The sequence below is a fragment of the Leucoraja erinacea genome, chromosome 27 (assembly GCF_028641065.1).
Source record: "Leucoraja erinacea ecotype New England chromosome 27, Leri_hhj_1, whole genome shotgun sequence".
Taxonomy (NCBI): Eukaryota; Metazoa; Chordata; class Chondrichthyes; order Rajiformes; family Rajidae; genus Leucoraja; species Leucoraja erinaceus.
This window is the reverse complement of record NC_073403.1, coordinates 18,196,943-18,224,444: the sequence shown is the minus strand read 5'-3', so window position 1 is coordinate 18,224,444 and position 27,502 is coordinate 18,196,943. Positions and strand designations below refer to the sequence as shown.

Here is a 27,502-nt window from a genome sequence, read left to right as displayed (position 1 = left end):
GTCTGTAATTCCTTTCTTTATGTGCGAGCTCTTCAAGTTTACTTAACACAGGAGTTAATTCTTCAAGTCTAAATTCAAAACTACCCATTTACTTGCAAATCATTGCTCTTTAATTTTTACATGATTAATAATCTGAAATGTGAATTCCGAAAACTGAAAGCAAAATAAATGAGTTTGCTCGTGTTAATGGATAATATGGATTAAAAATCAGTTGCGTGCAAATTACAATTAGATCTAGATTTGTTAAGCAAAATGTTACTCGTCCAGTTATCTTCTGTATGTTGGTTCAGAAAGTTGCTTCTACAATGATGCTTGTCCCAGTGCCAAAACTGTGGCTCTGTAAAGAAACATGTTCAAAGTCTTTGACATCCCTTAGGAATTGGACGTCAGTGCAGGTTATCAATATGTTGACTGGGCCATAGGGCTAGAGTGTAATTATAATGAAAAGAAGTTTACTGTCTTAAATGTTTATACACCGTATGAATCATATGAGCATGAGGACGAATTTCTGAACAGATTAGCTTTTATTCAGTCCTTCATAGAGGACAACAGCTCATCCTGTGTCTACGTCATGGGTGATTTTAATGCTGACATGGCAGATAGCAAATCTTTATTTGCAACACACCTGCAGCAGTTTTGTAATGAGTCTAAATTAATTCTATCGAGTAAAGCTGTTGCCTGACACACGTTTTACCTATGTTAGTGAAGCGTGGCACACAACATCTTGGTTAGACCATATTGTGACCACAGCTGATGCTCATGCCTCACTGGAAAATGTGGAGATTTGTTATGAACTTGCCACCTCTGATCACATACCTATTGCTGCACGGTTAAATGTTGAGAATGTCCCCCTGCAGTCCAGTAATAATGACGTTGCTTCCTCAAGTAAACTGGACTGGTCAAAACTGAGCAGAGAGGTTATGGCTGGATACTCACTGCGAACGGACAGTTTTTTAAATAATATTGCATTGCCTCAAGAGGCCCTAATGTGCTCAGATATGAATTGTAAGGATGTGCAACATGCTGAAAAACTCTGTGCCATGTATGATGTTATTGTGAAATGTCTCAATGCTTCCAGTGAACCCTTTCGTAAAAGTAAATGTAAGGTACCCAACATCAGACCTGGGTGGAATGAGTTTGTGGCTGAGCAGTACGCTGAGGCAAGAGAGGCCTTTAGACTCTGGTCAGAGGCAGGTAGGCCTAGACAGGGGGTATTGCTAGATATGAAAAAACGCACAAATGCTAGAGTTAAGTATGCACTTCGTGTTATTAAGAAAAATGAAAACACAATGAGAGCAGACTCGCTTGCCAGAAAGCTACAGAACAACAACCTTACTAACTTCTGGAAAGAGGTCAAAGTAATGAATAACAATAAAACACCCCTACCGTCTGACATTGAAGGTGTTAGTAGCCCAGAAAAAATAGCTGAGATTTGGCATGAGCACTACCGTAACCTTTTTAATTGTGTTAAAAGTAACCCAGTTAGAATCAATCATGAACATATTGATCTCTCAGCAGATATGATAGTTAGGGCAGCAGATGTCTATGATGCCATTAACATGTTGGATAACAACAAAGCCTGCGGTATGGACTGCATTACTGCAGAACATCTAAAATATGCCAGCTATAAGCTCTGCCCTTTGCTTTCCATGTGCTTTAATGGTTGTCTGGTTCATGGTGTCCTGCCAAATGCTATTATGTCTGTAATGTTAGTGCCTGTGCTTAAAGACAAGGCTGGTAAGCTCAACAGTATTGACAATTATTGACCTATTGCATTAGCCAGTATCTTGTCTAAAGTACTGGAGAGAATACTGCTAACAAAGCTAGAAATGTATGTCCTTACTACTGACAATCAGTTTGGGTTCAAAAGAAAACATGGAACTGACCAGTGTATCTATGCTCTTAAAGAGGGTACACAAAATTGCTGGAGAAACTCAGCGGGTGCAGCAGCATCTATGGAGCGAAGGAAATAGGCGACGTTTTGGGCCAAAACCCTTCTTCAGACTCTTAAAGAGAATGCTCTTAAAGAGGGTTACACAGAAAAGCTGGAGAAACTCAGCGGGTGCAGCAGCATCTATGGAGATGCTGCTGCATCTATGCTCTTAAAGAGATTGTGTTCAGGTACACAAGCCTGAATTCATCTGTATTCCTATGTTTTATTGATGCGTCCAAGGCATTTGATAGAATTAATCATGAACAATTGTTTGTAAAATTGCTAGATAGAGGTGCCCCTAAATTTTTAGTGAGAATTTTAGTGTTTTGGTATGCCTGTCAAACGTTTCAGGTTAAATGGGACAATGTTGTATCTGCTCCATTCTGTGTTAGTAACGGAGTGCGGCAAGGAGGAATTTTGTCTCCTATTTTATTTAATGTTTATATGGATGAATTATCAAATCAGTTAAATAGGTTAAAAACTGGCTGTCTTGTGGGCAACACTATTGTTAATCATCTTATGTATGCAGACAACCTGGTCCTGGGTGCTGGGCTGCAGCAGATGTTGAAGGTGTGCTCTCAGTATGGCCTTGATTATGACACAAAGTATAACGCTAAGAAAAGCCGCATAATGATAGTTAGAAGCGCTGAGGACAGGAAATCAACTTTTCCGACCTTTTATTTGTCAGACAGTCCTCTTGCTGTGTGTGAGGAAATTAAATACCTAGGTCATGTCATATTTGATGACTGGACAGATGACAAAGACCTCTACCGACAGCGCTGTAACATTTATTTTCAAGCTAACATAATTATAAGGAAGTTTTCTATGTGCTCTGACTCTGTGAAGTGTTCCTTGTTCAGACCCTATATCACACCGTTATATACTGCTCAATTGTGGTCTAACTATAAGAAAAAGAGTATGCAGAGGCTCAAGGTAGCATACAATGATGCCATGAGGTTGCTGCTTCGTGTCCCGAGGTGGCATAGTGCCAGTCAATTGTTTGTGTCCACTAGGGTGCCAACCTGTGAGGCACTCTTAAGACAGCTGATGTTTAGTTTTATGTGTCGCCTGGACAAGTCAGAGAACCACATAATTGAAGCCCTAGTCAGCCCTCTAAAAAGCTGCTATAGATTCACTTCTAGGCTAAGATGGCATTGGTGCAATAGCTTGTATATCTTATAGGCTAGTATGCAATTTATAACGTATTTTTTGTATCTCCTTATACTGTATGATGTGTTATCTGGACCTGTGTCTGAAATAAAGCTTTTTATTAATAAAGCAGGAGGAGTAAAAACCTTAACAATGCACTGTTGAGCTATCTTTGCACTGTTAAACTTTCTTCTTGCTTTCATCTTTTTTGATCTTCTTCTTTAGGTTCCCGATATCCCAGTAAAGATTGCGATGAAGAACGGCAGATGCACAGATGAGGGCTCCTTGGCTGGCTCCCATGAAACCGCACGAAAATACGTCCTGACCTGGAATGATAAAGGCGAGAGGCAATAGGACTGCAGCTCTACCACTGATTTTCCAGCAACTGATGGCCTGGCACTTCCTTTAATCCAGATAGAATTATGAGAGCTCACTTTAAATCTCCCCCACACCCACCCTCTCAAGCCCCTGCTGAAAATATAACATCTAGGCCGGGCAAGGCGGCTGATCTCCATCTCATCGGGACTTCCGCGGCCGATTAGCGGGTCGTACTTGATCCCTGCGGCCAGGGCTCTGGAACTCACGCCTGGACGGAGCCTGCAGATCCATCCCTATAGCCGATTTCTGAGCCAGACTTTATAGGCCAGTATCTCAGCGGCCTTGGTAGACCGTTCCGGTACTCTTGGACTCCTCCCGGAGGCCGAGACCTCTGTTGGTCTGGCAAAACAGATACACCAGAAATGCTCTGGAACTAAGGGTGCCGGAAAATCAGTGGTGAACCCGTACATTCTTCACTTGCATCTATATTTATGCAATCTCTCCTATTTCCTCACCACACTGCCAGCAAATCGGTTTGATTGCATTCTGCTCCTGTATCTTATGAACTTATGAATATGAACCATGAACTGTAGGTTTCTACTCCCCTAACCTGGAGAAAAGACCATGGCTACTCACCTTAACTATGGCCCGCATGATGTTATGAATCTCCATATTATCACTGCTCAGTTTCCAGGGGAAGTAAATCCTAGTCTACCCAGCCTCAGCTTCATAATGTAAATAAATGTTTTTTAAAACGGAACAGAATTTCCTCGCATGACAAAAAAGCATTGCATCACAACACATTTTACATAATTATTTGAACCACATTGGCAATATGAATAAAAATGGCACTTTTAAATTTATTAATTCACAGGCCTCAAAGACAAGGCTAGTACATTGACCATCTATCCACTTGCTTGGCTAAAGTCCATGAAGGGTGTTTATGAACCATATTGGTGGATCTAGTACCACGTATCAGCCAGAGCAGATAAAGGCCGCAGATTTCATTCCCTGATGAGCATTGTTAGTTTTGATAAATGTTCCCTCCCCCAGCCCCCCTAGATTTCATTTAATTGGTCATTCACTTATTTTGCTTGTTTTCAAACTAATGGTAAGAACATTGAATTCTCCATTTTGTGGTAATTTCATCCCCTCCATGTGCCCCTCCTTCCACCTATATCCCTTGCTCTGGCTTCACATGTCATGCCTCTTCTCTTCTTATCTCACCGCCTTTTGTCTTTTTATCTCCAGTCTTTGTCCAACCATCTGCCAATCAAATCCCCCTCACCTGTATCCTCATCACGTTCCTGGCTTTGTCCCACCTCCACCTCTCTTCCAGCTTCCCTGTTCCTACTGCAGACAAACTGAAGAAAGGTCCCGACACGAAACATCTCCTGTCCATGTTCCGCGGTGATGTTGCCTAACCCACCGAGTTATTCCAGCACTTAGCCTTTTTAAAAAATAAAATAGGCCAGCATCTGCATTTCCTCGTGTCTACATTTTCCTGCATGTTCTTATGTTCCCCAACAAACACACACCTCCTGATTAGTGGTCCGCTCACTAGATGCAATTACATAGCTTCACCACAGTGCTACAGCATACAACTTCTATTTGTTTTTCAATCATACAGATCTTTAAAATATAGTCTGAGAATGCATTTGTTGCTAAAATCCAATATACTACAGAGCATGTTTTGCATTTTCATGTAAAGATGATAACCTAGGCCTTAACGTCAGCAAGGCAAAAGAGTTGGTCATTGACATATCGAAGTGAGGGGGTGAACACATCCTTGTTGCCATCAATGGAGCTGCTGTAGAGATGGTAGCTGCAAGTACCTCGGCATCCATAACTCCAGCAACCTAACCAGTTCCCTTCACTCTGATGCTGTGATTTACTTTTTTGGACGGCCGAGCAGATTCGGCATGGCCACGAGGATTCTTTCCAACTTCTACAGGTGGCCTGTTGAAAGTTTCCTGATGGGATGCATCTCAGCAGGAACGGCGACTGCTCTGCTCTTGACCTCCTAAACCTTTGGGAATGGTAAACACAGCCCAGTCTATCACAGGCTCGTCGTATCCGTTCATCCATCCATCTTCATGATGTGGGGAATCAGGAAGGCTGGAAGTATCATCATGGATGGCTGCCATCTTGTCCATTCCCTTCTCTCTCGACTACCTTCCAGGAGAAGATGCAGGAGCTTGAAAGTTTGGACTTCCAAACTTAAGAACAGCTTCTTCCCCATTGCTATCAGACTGCAGAACCAATCTCCTCTTGCTCATCCCACCCTCCGAGGTGCTGCCATGTACAATCTTACTTTAAATTCCAACACATATCACTACTGCGCTTTAACAATCCTTTGCACTACTTGGATTTTGCATTAAAATCCTAAATCTTCTACTACTTTGCACTCAATGTTTTTTTGCTGTATTGATCATTGTCGTGCATATACTGTTTACCTTGTGGAATTTCATTGCACTCTAAACTACTCTAATTGGACAAATCTTACAGCATCTGTATTGCATACTACATTCTGATTGATGCAGGGTGGCATACCTGTTAAATAAAGGTTCTTGATTGGTGTTTTTGCTCTAGAGGTGGCAATAGTCTCTACAGCAAAACGGGACACATCATGATTAGCACCGTACATTTCTCCACATGAAGCGGCAATGTAGAACTGATTGCTCAGTGGAGAGCCGACTTTGATATACTCAATCTGGAATGTAATCAAACACAAACTTATCAAGTTAGCCCAAAACAATTGGAAGAAGAAATGGCACTTGCAATTTACAAGTTTTGTTTAGTTTACAGATACAACGTGAAAGCAGAGTCTTCAGCCCGAGTCCACGCTGACCAGCGATCCCCGCAGATTAACATTGCCGAATACAATAGGGACAATTTTTTACAATTATACCAATCCAATTAACCTGCAAAACTGTACGTCTTTAGAGTGTGGGAGGAAACAAGAGATCCTGGAAAAAACCCACGCAGGTCATGGGGAGAACGTACAAACTGCACACATACAAGCACCCATAGTCAGGATCGAACCCGCATCTCTGACGCTGTAAGGCAGAAACTACCATTGTGCCCTCGCTGCAACTTGGCACAGATACAAGGGTCAGAGATTCATAGAGGTTTGCAGTGCAGAGAACAGCTATATGACCCATTGTAATAATACCTTAGATTACCTTACTGTGATATAAACTTCAATTTAATTACAGTATTTTGCTCTTGCAATACCATTACGACAGCAACTTTTGCCATTTAATATGCAGTCACGAAAGGAATTTGGTTTAATTCTATTTCCCAGCTCTCAGACCATAGACCAGGGGGTTATGGCTCATTAAAGTATAATATATAAAATGTAATCAGGATTTCTACCTCCATCGACCTTTGATGCAATCAGTTCCTGACCTCTGCCATGCAAAGAGTGGACTAATTTTGTTCTCAATGCTTTCTACTGTTGTACTAATTAACTTAAATCACATACTTCTCCACCCACAAAGTACATAATGTCCTTTCTTTCATCTTAGATAAGTCTTTTTTCCCCTTGTCCACAATTTCTCCTAAAAAAGCCTTGACGGTTTCCACTCATAACTGTTAACCCTTCAATCCATGAAAATACTTTACAGTAATATAAACTTCAATATAATGTTTCAATCTTGCATTACTACTCAGAGTCATAGAGTGATACAGTGCGGAAACAGGCCCTTCAGCCCAACTTGCCCATACATGTCCCAACTACGCTAGTCCCACCTGCCTGTGTTTGGTCCATATCCCTCCAAACTTGTCCGATCCATGTACCTGCCTAACTGTTTCTTAAAATATGGGATAGTCCAGCCTCAACTACCTCCTCTGGCAGCTTGTTCCATAAACCCACTACCCTTGTGTGAAAAAGATACCCCTCAGATTCCTATTAAATCTTTTCCCCTTCACCTTGATCCTATGTCCTCGATTCCCCTACTCTGAACAATAGATTCTGTGCCTCTACCTTATTTATTCCTCTCATGGTTTTATGTACTATGAAGGCAACTTTCGCCATTTAATATTTTATCATTGCAAACATTGCAAGTTACTTTGTTAGTGCACAAAGTTAAGTAAACATACCCTGTCTTTGAGTTGTGGAAAGTACTCAGTGGTTTGCTCTATCAACCCTCTGGCAATGCCCATCTTTAAATTCTCATAGTCTTCTCCTCGTTTCTTCACACGTTCATCTTTCCATTTTTCAAACCACTCATAGCGTGCAAATGTAATTATAACCATACTGGACTTGCCTTCAAATACAAAAAAAAATTGCTTTTATTAACCAAAGAAGAGTTCCTTTGAACTGTTTTCTTATTATTTAATTATCAGAATAGCCCTTGGGGGATAATCTGCTGTTAATGATCTGAGAGACTTGGATGCCCAAGACCTTTCCCTGTGTAGGAAAGAACTGCAGATGCTGGTTTAAATAGATGCTAGACACAAAATGCTGGAGTAACTCAAAGGGCCAGGCAGCATCTCTGGAGAGAAGGAATGGGTGACGCATCTATAGTTTCTTCCTTCACATGGTTTACGTGGTTAGAGTGAGATCAATTCATCTTGTGAACAAGATGTCAACAAGGGATCTTCTGATATTATCTCAGCAGTATCTTACGTTTTCTGAACAAGTTATTGGAAAGAGACGTGTGCACTGGGCAATATTGATATTCAATCAATGCCTGTTGCTAATTACCTGCAAATCTGTCATCCCAGGATGGATCTTTAGCTGACGGAAAGGAGACAAACATCATTGGATGTCTTTGGATTAGATCTTCATCCTTGAGTGAAAAGTATTTAATGAATCTGCCAATGAAGAAGTACAGCTAATAGTAAATGGCGTGGAATTCTCAGAAACCTGTAATTAAAAAATTGTAAAACATAGAACAATACAGTGCAGGAACAGGCCCTTCAATTAACAATATCTACTCCGAACATGATGCCAAAATAAACTAATCTCAACTGGCTGCATATGATCCATGTATCTCCATTCCCTGTCCCTATTCTCCAGCTTCTTAAGCCCACTAATGAAAGAAATGTAAAAAGTCTTGTTGATGGGTTATTTTTATCAACATCTCTCCCTTGGTGTATTTACTGTTGTACATACCAAAGGGAAGTGCATGTCCTGCCTCTTGAACCATGCATGCCCTGGCTCTTGAACTATCAGAGGGCAGCGGAGGCCTGTTCTCTGGATGCTTTCAAGAGAAAGTTAGAGAGTTAGCTCTTAAAGATAGTGGAGTCAGGAGATATGGGGAGAAGGCAGAACGGGGTACTGATTGTGGATGATCAGCCATGATCACATTGAATGGCGGTGCTGCCGTGAAGTGCCGAATGGCCTACTCCTGCACCTATTGTCTAATGTCTAGTCATTTTCTGCACTAAAGACAAATTAGTTCCAATTCCATGTTCAAACCTACCAAAATATTTATAATCCCATTTATGAAATCAAAAACTTCAGAGAAATACGACATACAAAAACAGATTTTGAATGGAAATTCATGATGCGATCGAGACATCCACAGTCGCACTTGTCCACGGGGAATGGCGTGGTATTTTCATGGATCATATTCATGTTATTTCACAACAATTGAATGTAATTCATAAGGGAAAATGTCGTCAATTAAAACACTAAATTGACTTACAAATCATCAATATTGTTTTCCTTAATGAACCAGTAATTTGCTGCTTTCAACCCCAACTCTTCCTTCGAGCCATCGAGACCGACAAAAACGCTGAACCCTCCCATTCCATGTTGTACCGAGCTCAGCTGGGCCTGGATTGCTGTGGGGCCAACAGAAAGATCAATCACCATTGGATCCGACTTTCATTGAAGGAATTATTTTCACGCTCCCAGATATTGGGGCAAGTGTTTAGTTTAGAGATACAGCACAGAAACAGGCCCTTCGGCCCACCGAGTCTGCACCAACCAGTGATCCCCGCATATTAACACTATCCCACACACAATTTTTACATTTACAAAGCCAATTTACCTACATACCTGTATGTCTTTGGATTGTGGGAGGAAACCGAAGATCTCGGAGAAAAGCCACGCAGGTCACGGGGAGAATGTACAAACTCCATACGGACAGCACCCATCGTCGGGATCGAACCCGGGTCTCCGGCACTGCAAGTGCTGTATGGCAGGAACTCCACTGCTGTGCCACCGTTCCGCCCAATTTTGTTTGTTTGAATGGTGTTTCCCATTGTAATAACCTGAGATGTCGTGGAAAATCTTATGTGGTGCACAGTTAAAGAACCAATGCACGTTCCTGAGTAATGACCAAGATGAAACTCAACTTGAACAAGGTACGTCTGAAGAAATGTCTCGACCTAAAACGTCACCCGTTTCTTTTCTCCAGAGATACTGCCTGGCCTGCTGCATTACTCCAGCATTTTGTGTCTATCTTCAATGAAAAATAAAGTCTGGTCTTTTAACTCTCATTCCATATCATTTAGGTCTTACTCCGAAAGAAACATCTGCTTCCACATTTTTTTTAATTTCTCCTTAGTGCGATATTATTTGTATTAAAATTCAAATCATATTCATGTATTCATCATATGCTTCATAATCACTCTGCAAGTTAGCTACTTGTACCGAGATCAGCTCTAACGCCATGCTTCATTTAACTGCTAGATCAACCTGGATAAATAAAATTATGAGGCATAGGCAGGGTAGATAGTCAGAACCTTTCTCTCAGGGTAGAAATGTCAAAGTCTAGCGGGCATAGTTTCGAGATGAATGGGGCAAAGGGGGAAGGGTGGCGCTGCTGGTAGAGCTAGTACTTCACAGTGCCAGAGACTTGGGTTCAATCCTAACCTTGGGTGCAGTCTACATCTGTGTTTCACATTCTTCCTGTAATCGTGTGGGTTTCCTTCAGTTTCCTCCCACAACCTGAATACGTGTGGGTTTGTAGTTTAATCAGCCTCTGTAAACTGCTCCTAGTGTGTAGGGAGTGGATGAAAAAGAACTAGTGTGAAAGGGTGATCAACTCGGTGTGGACTCAGTAGGCTGGAGGGCTTGTTTCCATGCGGTTTCTATCTTACAATAAAATAAACCATTCAAGGCAATATGCAGGGATTTTTTTTTTAACACAGAGGATGGCAGATGCTTGGAATGCGTTGCCAGGGATATTGGTAGAGACAGATACAATGGTGACATTTTAAGAGGCTGTTAGATAGGCACATGAATATGCCGGGAATGGTGGAATATGGATCATATGCAAGCAAAGGAAATCCAGGCACAGGGAATGCCATTTAATCAGGCAGATTTCAGATGCTATGTTCCTTTTCTTAAATGGTGAATTAAAAATGGATTTTAAATAGTACAGATCAACACAATCTGTCTCTTTGACCACAATGAATTTCTTTCTTTCCATGGTAAAAGTGGCTCCGTTTCTCGGTAACTTTACTCAAATGCTTCCACAACCAGGACACAAATGTTTGACCCATTTCCATAGTTTCTATTACTCAATGATCCCACTCGGGCAACATCATTCCACAACCCTCCCGAACAATAAGTTGTTTATACTTCCTCATTATTTAGGGGTGGAGCAGCATTTGAGTTGCTGCCTTACAGCACTAGAGTCCCAGGTTCGATCTTGACCACAGGTGCTATCTGCATGTAGTTTGTACGTTCTCCCAGTGACCTGCGAGGGTTTTCTCCGGGTGCTCTGGTTTCCTCCACACTCCAAAGTCGTACGGATTTGTAGTTTAATTTGCTTCAGTAAAAAAATAATAAATTGTCCTTTGTGGGTAGGATAGTGTTAGTATACGGGGTAAACAATTCAAGTACTGATATGTCTTGATCTGCCAACCTACTTTATTGCACACAATGGACTTTTTCCTCTGGAACTGTTATTCTACAATGCTGAGAAACTATATTTTGCAGTCTGGTATTTTCTTTTTGCTCTACCCGTTGTATTCCTGCACGTCTTGACTGTACTCAAGTATAGCATTAATTGAGTAGCATGCAAACAAAAGCTTTCCACCGTAGCTCAGTACATGTGCCAATAATAAATAGATAAGACACTTGATTTTAATCCGATCATGCGATGGACATATTTTAAAATAAATGGATTAATAATAATCAAAAAGGCTAAAATCTAAACTCAAATCATATTCATCTTCTAAATATCTAGTTCAACTAGGCCTGTTAAAGAGAGCATGGAAAAGAAGGAAAGGTTTGTTGTAGATCCATTAAAAGGAAATTGTCATTTTTTAACAAAGCGCTGAATAAACAAGGAAGAATCAAATAATCAATTATTACCAGTTGACCATGAGTGATGAGCTTTAAACTATACTAGACCAAGTACAGACCCCAACGCAGCCGTTGCCTACCCGTAGCCCCCACGGGAGACGTGGTCCTCCAACTCAAACCGTTCAGGACTCAGCAGTGCGGCTGTTTTTAAATGGCGAGAGGCGGGCACCAGCAGCCGTTATGGTCGCTGGCCAGCAGGAGGCGACAAAATGAGTGAGTGGGCGGGGGGGGGGGGGGGAAAGAAAAGGATTTTATTAAAAATGTGTACATAAACACAACAAAATTTAATGAGGAGTGGATACTTGGAATGAAAAGTGAAATCTCTACCGAAATGGAAAAAATCTGGGCGTTTCTGGGTCTGGTTGTTGGCGTAGCAACGAATCAAAGGCTGGCACCCACAAGTCAGGCAGAAACACACACAGCCAGCCAGCCACAGAGTTTTAATATTATAGATACTTGCTTGTCTCTGTCTATTTTTTAATAAAATAAAACCATCTATTTACACACCTGGTTTACTTTGCACTTCACAAGGTAGCAGTTTCTCATAAGTATTAAATATTCCTGCATCAGAAATCACAATGGGAGCAAACAGGTTGATTTCATCTTCACCTTTCATCACCGTCACACCTACCAAGAAAGGATAAAACTTGATTAGTTAAAATTAAAACAAGTGCACTTGTTTGTCTCATTTCTCTTTCAGCGATGAAAGCATTGAATTCACACCCACCATATGCTTCACCATTTTCGTTGACTAGTATACGTTGAACAGGAGCCCGCATGAGGACATCTCCTCCACTTTTCCTAATAACCGGGATTATGTGAAAGGCAATCTCGCTGGCCCCTCCTTTTGGGTACCACGCACCTTTCAGGTAGTGCTGCACAACAATGGCGTGCATGAGAAAACTGGCATCTCTCGGCATGACACCTGCAAAAAGAAAACACGTTTCTAGCAAGGGCAGTACAGATACCCAATGGGTTTACCAAAAGAGAGTAGTGCCCAAAGTACAGAATATTCACCAAACTGTATCGCAAGCGCAACCTAAAGTTTTGACAGCTTTTGTTTTTGTTCTATTCATAATGAATGTGAAGGCTCTGGAGTGGATGCAGAAGAGGTTTACCCGAATGCTAAAAAAGACACAAAGTGCTGGAGTAACTCAGCAGATCTGGAAGCATCTCTGGTGAACACGGATATGCGATGTTTAGGGTCAGGATCTTTCTTCAGACTGGTGCCTGTATTACCAGAAAGCTGCCTGTATTAGAGTATTCACTGTAAGGAGAGATTGGACAACTACGATAGTTTTCTCTGGAGCATTAAAGGCTGAGGGGAGACCTGATAGAAACTTATAACATGTTGAGTGGCATGTATAGGCTAGACGCAGAACCCTTTTCCCCCAGGGTGGAAATGTCAAAGACTAGAGGGCAGAGCTTTAAGGTGAGAGGGCACGTTTAAAGGTCACGTGCGGGGCAAGTTTTTTTTTTAAACACAGAAATCAGTTGGTGTCTGAAACACACTGCCAAAGTTGATGGTAGAGTTAGATATGATACGGCATTCAAGAGGCATTTAGACAGTCACATGGATGGGCCAGGAATGGAGGGATATAGATCCTGTTCAGGCACAGATTACTTTAACCTGACATCATATTCAGTGTGGAAATTGTAGGTCAAAAGGCTTGTTCTTTTGCTGTACTTTTCAAAGTTTTTATTCCTGTCCTAAGATCATCAAGATATAACTGTATTTGTATAATAAACATAGGCAATTAGCAAAGAATCATTTACATATTTAAGTGAATACATCACACAGCATCACTAGGCTTTACTCCACTGACAACCATATAATATAACCATATAACAATTACAGCACGGAAACAGGCCACCTCGACCCTTTTAGTCCGTGCCAAACACATAATCTCCCCTAGTCCCATATACCTGCACTCAGACCATAACCCTCCATTCCCTTCCCGTCCATATAACTATCCAATTTATTTTTAAATGATAAAAACGAACCTGCCTCCACCACCTTCACTGGAAGCTCATTCCACACAGCTACCACTCTCTGAGTAAAGAAGTTCCCCCTCATGTTACCCCTAAACTTCAGTCCCTTAATTCTCAAGTCATGTCTCCTTGTTTGAATCTTTCCTACTCTCAGTGGGAAAAGCTTTTCCACGTCAACTCTATCTATCCCTCTCATCATTTTAAAAACCTCTATCGTCCCCCCCTTAACCTTCTGCGCTCCAAAGAATAAAGCCCTAACTTGTTCAACCTTTCTCTGTAACTTAGTTGCTGAAACCCAGGCAACATTCTAGTAAATCTCCTCTGTACTCTCTCTATTTTGTTGACATCCTTCCTATAATTAGGCGACCAAAATTGTACACCATACTCTAGAATTGGCCTCACCAATGTCTTGTACAATTTTAACATTACACCCCAACTTCTATACTCAAACCTCAAGACCATCCAGGCCACTCCTCCTAATAGATAAACCAGACCAATTCTTAACAAGTTGGTCTCCACTTATTGACTTATTGGATTCACGTGGTGCAACAGAATCGTAAAAAAACAACTGTTTCAGGTCTGGGTGAAAGATGGTCAACAATATAAAAACTCATCTCCTATCTCCTATTTGCTAATCTCTCTCTTGCTCTTTTTTCTTTCTTACTTTTCTTCCTCACTCTCTCTTTCTCTTTGTACACACACTACATGTTTTTCTACTCTCTATTATCTCTTTCTGTTTCATTTCTTAAAAAAAAAAAAAAAAAAAAATGAAGTTGTACAGAAAATGTATCAGGTCAACATATATTTGGCACCTGAAAATATGTACCACTGTATTGTACTTACTTCTAATAAATAAAATAAAATATATATATTTTTTAAAAAAGACCATCCAGGCCAAAGACACTGTAGTTCAGACCATGCGGTCAATGAAAGCCATAGACAATCTTGAAAAGTTTACTGTCGCATTGATTGAGGTGATATCAGTGAAAATATTGTTTAAGTTGGGATAACACCACTATCCAACTCCACGAGTTAAAAGCCATCCCATTAAGAGGAAGTGTAGTGAAGCTGGTGGGGCTGCTAGCATCACAGTGCCAAAGACCCACCTTCAATCCTCACCTCGGTGCTATCTCAGTGGATTTTGCACATTCTCTCTGTAACTGCACGAGTTTCCTTCCATACCACAAGGGCGTGTAGGTCGATAGATTAATCAGGCACTGGAACCTGCCACAATGTGTAGCTGAGTGGAAGAATCGCAGGGAAATTGATGAGAACGTGGATAGAAGAAAGAGTGGGAAAAATATAGGAATGGTGGGAATGATGCTTGATGATCAGCGTGGACTCGATGGGAAGGAGGGCTTGTTGCTGTATCACTCCACCTCCATGACTTCAATGTGGAAGGTGAACCACCTCAATGTGAAAATCACAAAGAACACACCAGTGGGTAGTACCTTTCCAACAAATGGAATAAAACTCTACACAGCACCTGCACCTAGTGCTCATATACACACTCCAGTCTGGAGATGAAGGTTCCCACTGGTCAAGCTTCTCTTATGGTGAATCACCTGATTATTTGCAGACGAGATACTAGCGGCTGAATTGATTAAAGCTCAACGCTTTAATTGTATGAGACGTTAGTGAGGCCGCTACATGGAGTATTGTGTTCGGCTTTGGTCAGCCGGATTACAGGAAAGATGCCATTAAGCTGGAAAGATTGCAGAAGAGATTTAAGAGGATTTTGGCATGGCTCAAGAGCTTGAGTATAGAGAGGAGGGGTAGGCTAGGAGGCTGAAGGGTGGTTTTATAGAGATGTTTATAATGCAATTTCCCTTTAATTTGCAGGAAGGAACTGTCAATGCTGGTTTAGACCAAAGATAGACACAAATTGCAGGAGTAATTCAGTGGGACAGACCACCTCTCTGGAGAGAAGGAGTGGGTGATATTTCTTCAGTCTGAAGAAAGATATCGACCCAAAACTTCTCCCATTTCTTCCCCCCAGAGATGCCGGTCCCACTGAGTTACTACTGCATTTTGTGTCCATCTTCCCATTCATTTATCTTACTATTAATCTAGACTAATTTATACTAGCTGGTAACCTACATCTTTGAGACGTGGGAGGAAACTGGAGGACCTGGAGAGAAACCAGGTTGGCTGGAGAGAAACTCCACACAAACAATACCAGAGGCGAGGATCGAACCAGTGTCCCTGGAGCCGAGGCAGCAACACTATCCACTACACCACCGTGCTGCCTAGGTGAACATATTCCACAAACAACAGCAAAAAGAAATTAACAGTCAGAATTAATGCAAGTTAAACAACGCAAGTTATAAAAAAAACGTTTTTACGAGGTGAAAACAAACATAATAAAAGCACGTTACCATAATCCCCACAGATGTAACACATGACGGTTCGAAGGTCTTTATTTTTTGTCAGGCTATTCACCAAATCTGAAACCGATGTAGAAGCCAGCTTGAAAACTGATGTGAACCAGTGGATGATGCCAGTCCTGATGAGGAACCTGGCCAGACGAAGAGGGATCATTTTTATTATAACTAACTGCGGTAATCTTTTTGCGACCATCTGCAGAAAAATAAGCAAAACATGGTGGAAAGATCAAATCCCTCCCTATAAGTTAAAATATAAAGGCTACCAGGACCTGGTAATGGGGGGTATAAAATACATTTTTAATAAAACCACGGTTGGTATATCCTTTTTTGCGGAGTTTTGTGTTACAATAGAGCGATTGATTTTCCTTTCTTCGTTTTTTTCTTTTCTTTCTAGGGTCTTATTTCTTTTCTTTACTTCCTTCTCTAATTCCTTCCCTAAGGGGTTCTCTTTTCCCAACACTTTCCTGCACCTTCACGATTCTTGCTTACTTTCCTTACTTCTTTTATTTCTATCTTTTTTAAAGCTCAAAAAATGAAGTGGTACAACATAATGTAATAAGATATATGCGATGTATTAATGTGATTTACTGTACTGCTAATAAAAATAAAATAAAAAAAAGAAAAAAAAAGAAAGATCATATCCCTCTTCTGCATAAAAAAGTGGCACAGCGGTAAAGTGTCAAAGACCCGGGTTCAATCCTGACTATGGGTGCTGTCTGTACAGAGTTTGTACATTCTCCCCACGACCTCTCTTCGAGTGCTCCGGTTTTCTCTCACACTCCAAAGGCGTACAGATTTGTAGGTGAATTGGCTTTTTGTAAAATATCCCTCGTGTGCAGGATAGTGCTAATATACAAGGTGATCGCTGGTCGGCACGGGCTCGGTGGACTAAAGGACCCGTTTCCACCACCTCTATACAGCCTTTATCAATATTCGGAGGTTGACACCTGAAACTCTAAATGCTAGGAGAGGTTGGGCAAACATGGATTGTTTTCTCTGCAGCATCAGAGGCTGAAAGGAGACCTGACAGAAGTACAGAAAATTATGAGAGGCATGTATAGGATAGACAGTCAGAACCTTTTTCCCCCAGGGTGGAGAGTATAACTTTAAGATGAGTGGGGCAAAGTTTAAAGGAGAAGCGTGGGGCAATTTTTTATTGAAAACACAGATGACAATTGCTTGTTACCTGCTGCCAGGGTTAGTGGTGGAGGCAGATGTGATTGGGGTATGTAAGAGACACATGGATATGCAGGGAATGAAGGGATATGGGATAATGTGCAGGCAGGGTAGATTAGTTTAACTTTGCATTATGTTCGGCATGGATATTGTGGGATGAAGGGGCTACTCCTGTGTTACATTCAATATAAATAAATACTTTAAAACAATTTAATTTTCTGGTGGAAAAAGTTACCGTTATAAGTTTCAGGTATTTATCAATAGCTTCTTTTTCCTGAGGAAACTGCGTCTGCAAGCAATGTTGATAATTTTTCTCTCCACTGCACAACTGATACGTGCGTCGAGTCTGACTCTCCCCCAGGACTACATGGTCAAACACATCATCCATTTTCACCCATTCCAGTTGTCCATCTGTGATCTGGTCTATTAGAATCCGCAGTAAGGACCGCTCATGGAGTTGTCCTACATAATGAATTCCTGAAACAAACAAAGTTCGAAGAATCCCAACACTTACGGCCATGCAGAGAAAACACAACCACCTCAATCCACAAATCCAATGGTCTATTTATTATCATGTGCAGCAATGTACAGTGAATAATTTTTTTTTGCATATAGATCAGCAAGACTATCACCATACACAAGCACAATTCCCTGGTTAAACTATAGAATGCACAGAACAGCCCACTGAGTCTAGGTATGTTACAATACTTCAGCGGCACTGCAATTCTGCTGTGTGCGCGATTTTGGCGCGTTTGAGGAGGGGGGGGGGGGGGTTAAAATGTGCGGTTTTTTTCCAACCTGGTCCTGGATTATATTTTGTTGGAGTGCAAGATTTTGCTAAAGGATCGTTCCGATGGCCGTTCTGTGTGTTTTTGTTTTAAATTCGCCCGACAAGTTAATCGCTGGAGTGATTATAAAATCAGCTTCTGAAGCCGTCAACGGGGACGGATTTTATGTAGGGGACAGGTAAAAGAAAGTAGTTTATTTTTATGTATAAAAGTGTTTCTTAAGATGCATTTAATTCACATTTTAAGTTGCGAAATGGTGATTTTTTACCCCGAAGAACCGGCAGTGTTTTTGCTGCCGATATGGGCGACTTAAATCACCGTAACCTCAACGTTCCAAATGGGCGCGTTCCAGAAAAACCCACTCGCAAGCTGATTTAAACGGCAATTAATTTACAGGTATTAAACATTAAATTCCTTCCATTTGGCCTATAAACCCATGACAATGAGATCTAAAAATTATGTTATATTGTGAATTCTTGTGTGAATGTTATTTGGACACTTAGGCTATTTAAAAATGTGAATCTATTCTTAAGAAATGGATATTTGTTTAGATCTAGTACTTGAATTTTGTAATTAGCTACAATTAGGTAACTAACTAATTATATGCTTTAATTTCAAGTCATCTAAGTAAGATTGTTTCATATTTGTTTCAGAATGCTTCAATCTATAATAACTGAAAATTTCTTTAAGTTCTCTTAAATTTTAAGAAAGTTATGGGCTTTTAAATTTTCTCGATCACAGCTTTTGTGTTAAGTCAATGAAAAAGGGAACAAGATGCTAATTTCCGAGTATGAAAATGGCCATAAGTTTTTTAATACTGAAGATATGAAAGTGAACTAGGTGTCAAATTAAACTTCTTTTTATGCTTTATCTGATGGGATAAATTAAAGACTTGATTTTTTAAATCTCAAAATGTTGTAACATTGCTACTGAGTTGATATGCAAAAGCAGCCATTTTGTCACCATTTTACAGTCCCAGCTGCATCTGGCCACAAAGGCCCATTGCAGCCGCCACCTCCATTCTTGTCAACCCATGAACTCTTGTCCTCTCCTTTCATGACCCTCTTCAGCCCTAGTTCCCCAGGGGAGGGGAGCCTACTGCAGCTGACTTCTTGTCGAGTCTCCCCGATCCAAGTCCGCAGGTCCTGACTACCCCTGAAGTTTAGGGCTGATCAGGTCTATATATTTAAAAAAAATTAAGTTGTCCTATTTGGTTTGGATTTAAATTGGCCATGGAAGGATCAGATTTCAATTTTACACCCATGTAGATTGGCACTCATTTCCCCCATGTCAACTAAACATCAGAACCACCTTTGTCTAGGGTAAGGTTAGTTCTGTATGTAGTTTCCATGCAAGTTATCTTCAAAAGAATAGCTACATGAATAGAAGGATGTGGATCACATGCAAACAGAAGGGATTCTTACAGTTACAATTTCTTCACTTAAAGGTTCCCTCTATCAATTCTACATGTCACATCCTTAAATAATTCTGGTGCTGGCTGTGTGTGTCTGAGCTTCACAGTAACACATTGGTGGACAAGTATTTTGAGACTACTCCAGGATTTGATAGGAATCTACCTTAAATGCAGAGCTTTGGAGAATCATAGGGCTGGAGAGCACAGAACCAAGTTGGCATACTGGGCAAGTCCCATTGCCTGCATTTGGCCCTCAGGCCTTCCCATCTATATACCTTCTGTAAAAAGATATGATTTTACTTTCCTTGAAATTCGTTTGTCAAACTTTCTCAAACTGGGACGCAATTCCCAAACCGACAACCAAGAGTTGAGCCACTGGGTGGCGCCAGCAATGGCTGCCTAGCCAACAGTCTGTCTGTCCCTTCCTTCTCTGATGTTTTTTTATAGTATGTGTTAAATGTAATTTTTAAGTGTCCTTTAGCTTGTTTTATGTGGGGTGGGGGTTGGGGGAAACCTTTTAAAAAAAAATCTCTTATCTTGCCTGAGGTGCGATTTTTTTTCTGTATCGTATCTCCGTCCGCAGTGCAGCCTAACAACGTGAAGTTGGCCTCCTCTGCTGGAGACCAACTTTGGAAGCTGCAACCGCAGGAGCTTGCAGGACTTTACATCGCGGAGCTGGCGATCCCTTCGCCAGGGATCAACCTCTGAGCTCCAATTGCGGGGGCCTGCGGACTTTGACATCGTGGGACTCGCATTCCCAGGTTAAAGGTCGCCATTGGGAGCTTCGGCTGCCCCGACGTGGGTGCTAAGAAACGCCAGCTGCGGGGGCTTTGACTGCCCCGACAGATGGTTCGACTGCCCTGACCGCGAGAGAAAATGAGGGAAGAAGTTTAGACTTTAAAGTCAAAGTCAAAGTAAACTTTATTGTCAATTCAAATAATGCAACAAGTAGTTACACAGAGGATTGAAATTGCGTTTCCCCATACTCCAAATGGGCAAGTAATATTTATAATACAGACAGACTATATACCAATAAAGATAGACATAGACATTATATAAAATATTCAGTGTGCCAGAGTGTAGTAAAATTTTAAGGTATGTTATTAAGGTGCAATATAGAAAAGTGCAAATAGCATACTGCAGACATTGAATTAAAGTTATTTTGACAGTCAGTTGGTCTTTGTTTGTGTAATGTTCATGGAATTTTCTTGAGTGTGTTGAGTAGTCTGATGGCCTGAGGGAAAAAGCTGTTTTTGAATCTGGTGGTTTGGCTCCGCATGCTGCGGTAGCGCTTGCCGGATGGTAGGAGGGTGAACAGTTTGTGTGCTGGGTGCGTGGTGTCTTTGATGATATTGGTTGCTCCCTTGCGACAGCGAGATGGGTATAAGTCCTGGATTGCTGGTTAGGGTGATCTGGTGATCTTCTCCGCTGTCCTCACCACTCTCTGTAGGGCCTTCTGGTCAGCAGCAGAGCAACTGCCATACCAGACTGAGAGACTGGCTGGTAAGAATGCTCTCAATGGCACCCCTGTAAAAAGTGGTGAGGGCAGAAGGGGGGAGGTCGGCTCTCCTCACCCGTCGAAGGAAGTGGAGGCGTTGCTGTGCTTTCTTGACTAGAGAGATGGTGTTGGTGGACCATGTCTGATCATCTGTGATGTGCACTCCCAGGAACTTGGTGCTTTTCACAGACTCCACTGCACTGCCATTGATGGTGAGTGGGGTGTGTGCTGTCTGTTTCTTCCTAAAGTCCACAGTTATTTATTTTGTTTTATTGACATTGAGTTGAAGGTTATTGATGTCACACCAGCTGATGAGTTGTTGTACCTCCTCTCTGTAGGCTGAGTCGTCATCGTGGCTGATGAGACCCACCACTGTTGTGTCATCTGCGAACTTGATGATGTGGTTTGAATTATGTTTGGCACAACAGTCATGTGTCATCAGCGTGAACAACAGAGGGCTCAGCACACATCCCTGTGGGACCCCGGTGTTCATGATGGTGGTCTCTGATGAGTTTTTGCCAACTCTTACTGTCTGTGGTCTGTCGGTGAGGAAGTCCAGTAACCAGTTGCATAGTGGGGTGCTGATGCCTATTCCGCCGAGTTTATTCACCAGGTGTTGGGGGATGACTGTGTTGAAGGCGGAGCTGAAGTCGATGAACAGCATCCGCACGTAACTGTTATTGTTTTCCAGATGAGCCAGGCTTAGGTGGAGTGCTGTTGCTATGGCATCATCAGTGGAACGGTTGGGACCGTATGCAAACTGGAATGGGTCAAATGTAGAGGGGAGACTGGATGTTATGTGGGCCTTGACCAACCTTTATTGACTTCCATCACAGTGAGGAATCCACTGCGGTGGATGTTCATGTTAACTTTTATGTAGTTGTGTGTCTTGTTGATTTTTTTTTAGAATGGCTATATGGTAATACGAATATCACTGTACCTTAATTGGGACACGTGTCAATAAAAGACCTTTGAAACCTTTGAAGAGAAAAAAAACATGGAGAGGGGTAAGATTTAAGGGGAGAGGGTCAAGATTTAATAGGAACTCGAGGAGTTACTATTTCACTCACAGACTAGTGGGTATGTGGAATGAGCTGCCAGAGGAGGTAGTTGAGACACGTACAATAGCAGCATTTAAAAGGCACTTGGACTGGTTTGGAGGAAGGAGGGGATGAGAGGATTTAAAACAGGAAACTAGCTGTCTAAAGTAAATATCAATCACGAGGTTCTTACCGATATCAAATTCAAAGCCTTTTTTAATGAAGGTGTGACAGCATCCTCCAGCTTGGTCATGTTGCTCCAGCACTAGAACACGCTTGCCAGACTTTGCCAATATTGCTGCCGCTGTTAGGCCTCCAATTCCACTGCCGATCACAATAGCGTCCAAATGGCCCGGAACCTTATTTGCAGAAAAACCTAAACAGAGCCACCAAGACGTAACTAGAAACATTTACAGCAAACGGAGGCCGAGGAAAGACCCGGTAGAAGTATATAAACGTAGACCAAGTAGACGTCTATCAAATTATGAAGAGCATAGAGAGAAGAGCTAGACTATCAGAACCTTATCCTCCCTAGGGAGGAAATGTTAAAGACTAGAGGGCATCACTTTAGGGCGAGAGGGACAAATTTGGAAGGGGTTGTGTGGGGCAAGTTTTTCTTTAACAGAGGGTGGTGGGTGCCTGGAATGTGTTGCCTGGGGTGGTGGTGGAGGCAGATACAGTAGTAGTGCTTAGAAGCTTTTAGAAAGGCACGTGGATATGCATGCACTGGAGAGATATGGATCAGGTGCTGGCAGTGATTAGTTTAACAACCTCATGTCTGGGGTGTACATTGTCGGTTGAAGAGACTGTTCTTGGCTCTATGTTCTTTGTTCTAACCACAAGCACTTGGAACCATAAACACAAACACCAGGAATATTCCATTGGTACACAAAAATGCTGGAGAAACTCAGCGGGTGCAGCAGCATCTATGGAGCGAAGGAAATAGGTAACGTTTTGGGCCGAAACCCTTCTTCAGACCCAGGAATATTCCATTAGTATTTTCACCAGTAACACACCAAATAATAAACTATTATAGCTTTACTATAAACATTTTCTGGATAGAACGTGAAGGTCTAAAGTACTGTACAAGGAGCCAAATCTGAATAACAAACCCATTCATTTTATCGACGACTGCTTTGGTGCCACCTCCTGCACCCACACACAACTGACTGACTTCATCCGCTTCACCACTAACTTCCATCCGGCACTCAAATATACCAGGACCATTTCCAACACTTCCCTACCATTCCTTGACCTCACCATCTCCATCGCAGGTGATAGACTTCTGACTAACATCCGCTATAAACCCACTGACTCCCATGGCTATCTGGACTACACTTCTTCCCACCCTGCTTCCTGTAAGGACCCCCATTCCCTACTCCCAATTCCTCCGTCTACGCCGCATCTACTCCCAGGATGAGGCGTTCCACACCAGGGCATCTGAAATGTCCTCATTCTTCAGGGAACGGGGGCTCCCCTCCTCCACCATAGATGAGGTTCGCACCAGGGTCTCTTCCATACCCCGCAACACTGCTCTCTCTCCCCATCCCCCCCACTCGCAACAAGGGCAGTCCCCCTAGTCCTCACCAGCCGCCACATACAACAAGTAATCCTCCGTCAGTTTCGCCAACTCCAACGTGACCCCACCACTCGCCACATCTTCCCACCACCCCGCATGTCTGCCTTCCGCCACAAAGACCTCTCCCTCTGTAACTCCCTTGTTAATTCTTCCCTTCCCTCCCGTACCACCTCCTCCTTGGGCACTTTCCGTTGCAACCGCAAGAGATGCAACACTTGTCCCTTTACCTCCCCCCTCGACTCCATTCAAGGACCCAAGCAGTCGTTCCAGGTGCAACAGAGGTTCACCTGCATCTCCTCCAACCTCATCTATTGAATCCGCTGCTTTAGATGTCAGCTGATCTACATCGGTGAGACCAAGCGGAGGCTTGGTGATCATTTCGCCGAACACCTCCGCTCGGTCCGCAATAACCAACCTGACCTCCCGGTGGCTCAGCACTTCAACCCCCTCCCATTCCGCATCCGACCTCTCTGTCCTGGGTCTCCTCCATGGCCAGAGTGAGCAACACCGGAAATTGCAGGAACAGCACCTCATATTCCGCTTGGCGAGTCTGCATCCTGCGGGCATGAACATTGAATTCTCCCAATTTTGTTAGCCCTAGCTGTCTCCTCCCCTTCCTCAGTCATCGGGCTGTCTCCTCCCTTCCCTCAGCCCTCGGACTCCTCCTCCTCCTTTTTCCTTTCTTCTATCCGTCCCCCATCAGTCTGAAGCAAAGATCTTAGAGCAGATAAGCAGATTAATGCTATAAGATCTTTGGTCTGAAGAAGGGTTTTGGCCCGAAACGTTGCCTATTTCCTTCGCTCCATAGATGCTGCTGCACCCGCTGAATTTCTTCAGAATTTTTGTGTACCATTCATTTTATAGGGTGATTTCACGAAAGGTCACCGGATCATAGATCCTCACCCACGTGACTGCAAAATCCAACTGGGGTACAAACGTCACTTCCTGTACATGTTATTGATGCTGAAAACGCGAACTTTCAAACCCGTTAAAAACCGCGAAAACGGCCCGTTTTTGAGCTGTAAATAACTGTGCCAGTCGGGGTGACCGTGAGACACAGCTAATCCTACTTTAGAGTCCAGAAGATAAAGAAAAACGAAGGTAAAGACAAGAGAGCGCTGAAGGGGAATGTTCCCGATGTTGGGGAAGTCCAGGACAAGGGGTCACAGATTAAGGATAAGGGGGAAATCCTTTAGAACCGAGATGAGGAGAACTTTTTTCACACAGAGAGTGATGAATCTCTGGAACTCTCTGCCACAGAGGGTAGTTGAGGCCAGTTCATTGGCTATATTTAAGAGGGAGTTAGATGTGGCCCTTGTGGCCAAGGGGATCAGAGGGTATGGAGAGAAGGCAGGTACGGGATACTGAGTTGGATGATCAGCCATGATCATATTAAATGGCGGTGCAGGCTCGAAGGGCCGAATGGCCTACTCCTGCACCTAATTTCTATGTTTCTATGAAGGGAAAATAAGAGCGGAAGTTGTTGGCCGTGCGGATATTAAGATCGAAAATATCGGGAATTACCGCGTTTGCTCGCTGCATTTCATCAAAACATCAATAATGCCTTGATGAAATGGAGCGAGCAATGAATGGAGCGTTTTGATGAAATGCAGCGAGCAAACGCGATAATTCCCGATATTTTCTATCTTTATATCTGCACGGCCAACAACTTCCGCTGTTATTTTCCCTTCAGCTTTCTCTTGTCTTTACCTTCGTTTTTCTTTATCTCCTGGACTCTAAAGTAAGGTTAGTTGTGTCTCTCGGTCACCCCGACTGGCACAGACCAGTCTGTCGCAGACACTCTTGGCCAGTCTGTCGCAGACACTCTTGCATTTAATAACATTACACATCATCAACCGTTTTCGCGGGTTTTAACGAGTTTGAAAGTTCGCGTTTCTAGCATCAATAACATGTACTGGAAGTGACGTTTGTACCCCAGTTGCATTTTGAGGTCACGTTGGTGAGGATCTATGATCCGGTGACCTTTCGTGAAACCACCCTACACTTCCTCATGTCCTTATCATTATCAATAATAATCTGGAGGACAAATTAAACTTGATCTTGAAATCGGTTCTCATGTAAAAATTTAGAAAATATTTTGATCCTTGTAATTTTTTTTCTAAACAGAGGCTTTTTATTTCTGACATTTAAAACAATCACTATTGATTTTGCAGCCCAGTTAACCATAATCTAATAAACTTAAAACGGTGAGGTTTTTTTTAAAAGGACATAAGAATATAATCTTTAAGTTTCCACTAGCTCTAAAGGAACCTGTTTTAGAAATGACTAAGGTTTCTAAAACAACTAACATGCTAAAGATTTTTTTTTGTGCCACTTTACCCCAGTTTCAGCTTCCCGGTACAACGTTCTATAACCCGTTACTGTGGGAGTGTGGAGTATGAGCCGGCATTTATAATAAATACCTTTGTGGAGAACCTGCTTCCTCGCTTCTTGGTCGCACACCAGAGGCGCTGGGGCTCTGCTGGTGTCAGTAGCGAAAGGATTGGGACTCACGGGCGCCCGGCGAAATCTTCTGAACATAAAATACAAAAGCAGCAGCAACACCAACCCTGCACTAAGCCACATTTCTTCCTCTTCGTGATAGTCACGAGTTGTGTAGAGCCCGGTCAAAGTTTACTTCCTGTTAGAACTGATAAACGGCACGATAAATTAAAGGGGAAATGTCGGGTTAAATCTATTTATCTCGTCTTCGCAGCAAGGTCAGGAATACAGGTAGGAGAAAACAGGTGCTAATGCAGAACTAGCAAGACCAGTCTGTCGCAGACACTCTTGCATTTAATAACTTTACACATCATCATTGCATCTTTTTTCAATACGATGTTACTGGTTGTTGTTAAGAGTCATGCTGCAATAATTTGAATGTACATTCTGCCTGATGGCTTAGGTCGAAGCAGAGGATTGTCCAGCTATTAGCTAAATTACACGAGGCAGAAGTCTAGGCTCTTGATTAACCTGCGACCTGCCAGAAAGTTAATCTGGCGAGAAAGCAGCGCTTATATTGCACTGGGCTTTACTCTGAGGAGTCAAAGATTGGATAAAACAACACTGGTGGGGAAAAACTAGAGGGGATGAGTGTAAGGTAAGGAGGAATAAAGCCTTCCAGTGGGGGGAAACAGGCCCTTTAGCCCAACTTGCCCACATCAGCCAACATGTCCCATCTACACTAATCCCAGCTGCCTGCGTTTGGCCCATATCCATTTAACCCTGTCCTATCCATGTACAGTAACTGTCCCGATGTTTATTAAACTTTGCAATAGTACCTGTCTCAACTACCTCCTCCTGCAGCTCGTTCCATACACCCACCTTTGTGTCAAAAACATACCTATCAGATTCCTGTTAAATAATTTCCCCTTCACCTTAAACCCATGTCCTCTGGTTCTCGATTCCTGTACTCTGGGCAAGAGACTCTGTGCGTCTACCCGAGCTATCCCTCATCCGCCTGCGCTCCATGGAATAGAGTCCTAGCCTGCACAACCTGTCCCAATAGCTCAGGCCCTTGAGTCCTAGCAGCATCCTTGTAAGTCATCTTTGCACTCTTTCCAGTTTGACAACATCTTTCCTATAACATGGTGGCCAGAACAGAACACAATACTCCAAAGATAGACACGAAATGCTGGAGTAACTCAGTGGGACAGGTAGCATCTCTGGAAAGAAGGAATAGGTGACATTTTGGGTCGAGACCCTTTTTCAGACAGAGTCAGGAGAGAGGGAATCTACAGATGTGGAAAGATAAATTAAATACAGCCTCATCAACATCTTATATGACTGCAACATGACCTCCAACTTCTATACTCGATACTCTGACTGATGAAGACTGATGAAGGCCAATGTGCCAATAAAGTTGGGGGGAGAGACAAGAGACTGCAGATGCTGGGATATCGAGTAAAAAAAAGTGTTGTAGGAATCACTACAATTATGATGTTTATAAAATATTT

General features: G+C 42.4%; 1 protein-coding gene across 2 annotated transcripts; it reads right to left on the bottom strand.

Annotated features, from left to right (window-relative positions):
• On the bottom strand, positions 1-26,184 carry LOC129710311 (all-trans-retinol 13,14-reductase-like). 2 transcript variants are annotated; one of them, XM_055657216.1, is made up of 11 exons: positions 25,970-26,184; positions 22,161-22,343; positions 17,463-17,704; positions 16,043-16,244; positions 12,400-12,597; positions 12,180-12,299; positions 9,058-9,196; positions 8,112-8,221; positions 7,505-7,671; positions 5,954-6,113; positions 1-3,408 (listed from the first exon to the last, which is right to left on the bottom strand). In XM_055657216.1, the coding sequence occupies exons 1-11, from the start codon at positions 26,130-26,132 to the stop codon at positions 3,263-3,265; spliced, it is 1,830 nt and encodes a 609-aa protein (XP_055513191.1). In that variant the 5' UTR covers positions 26,133-26,184; the 3' UTR covers positions 1-3,262. The 2 variants fall into 2 exon arrangements, with proteins under 2 accessions (XP_055513191.1, XP_055513192.1); XM_055657217.1 differs by lacking the exons at positions 5,954-6,113; positions 7,505-7,671 and having other exon boundaries at positions 25,970-26,147.
• Between the last annotated feature and the right edge of the window lie 1,318 nt (positions 26,185-27,502).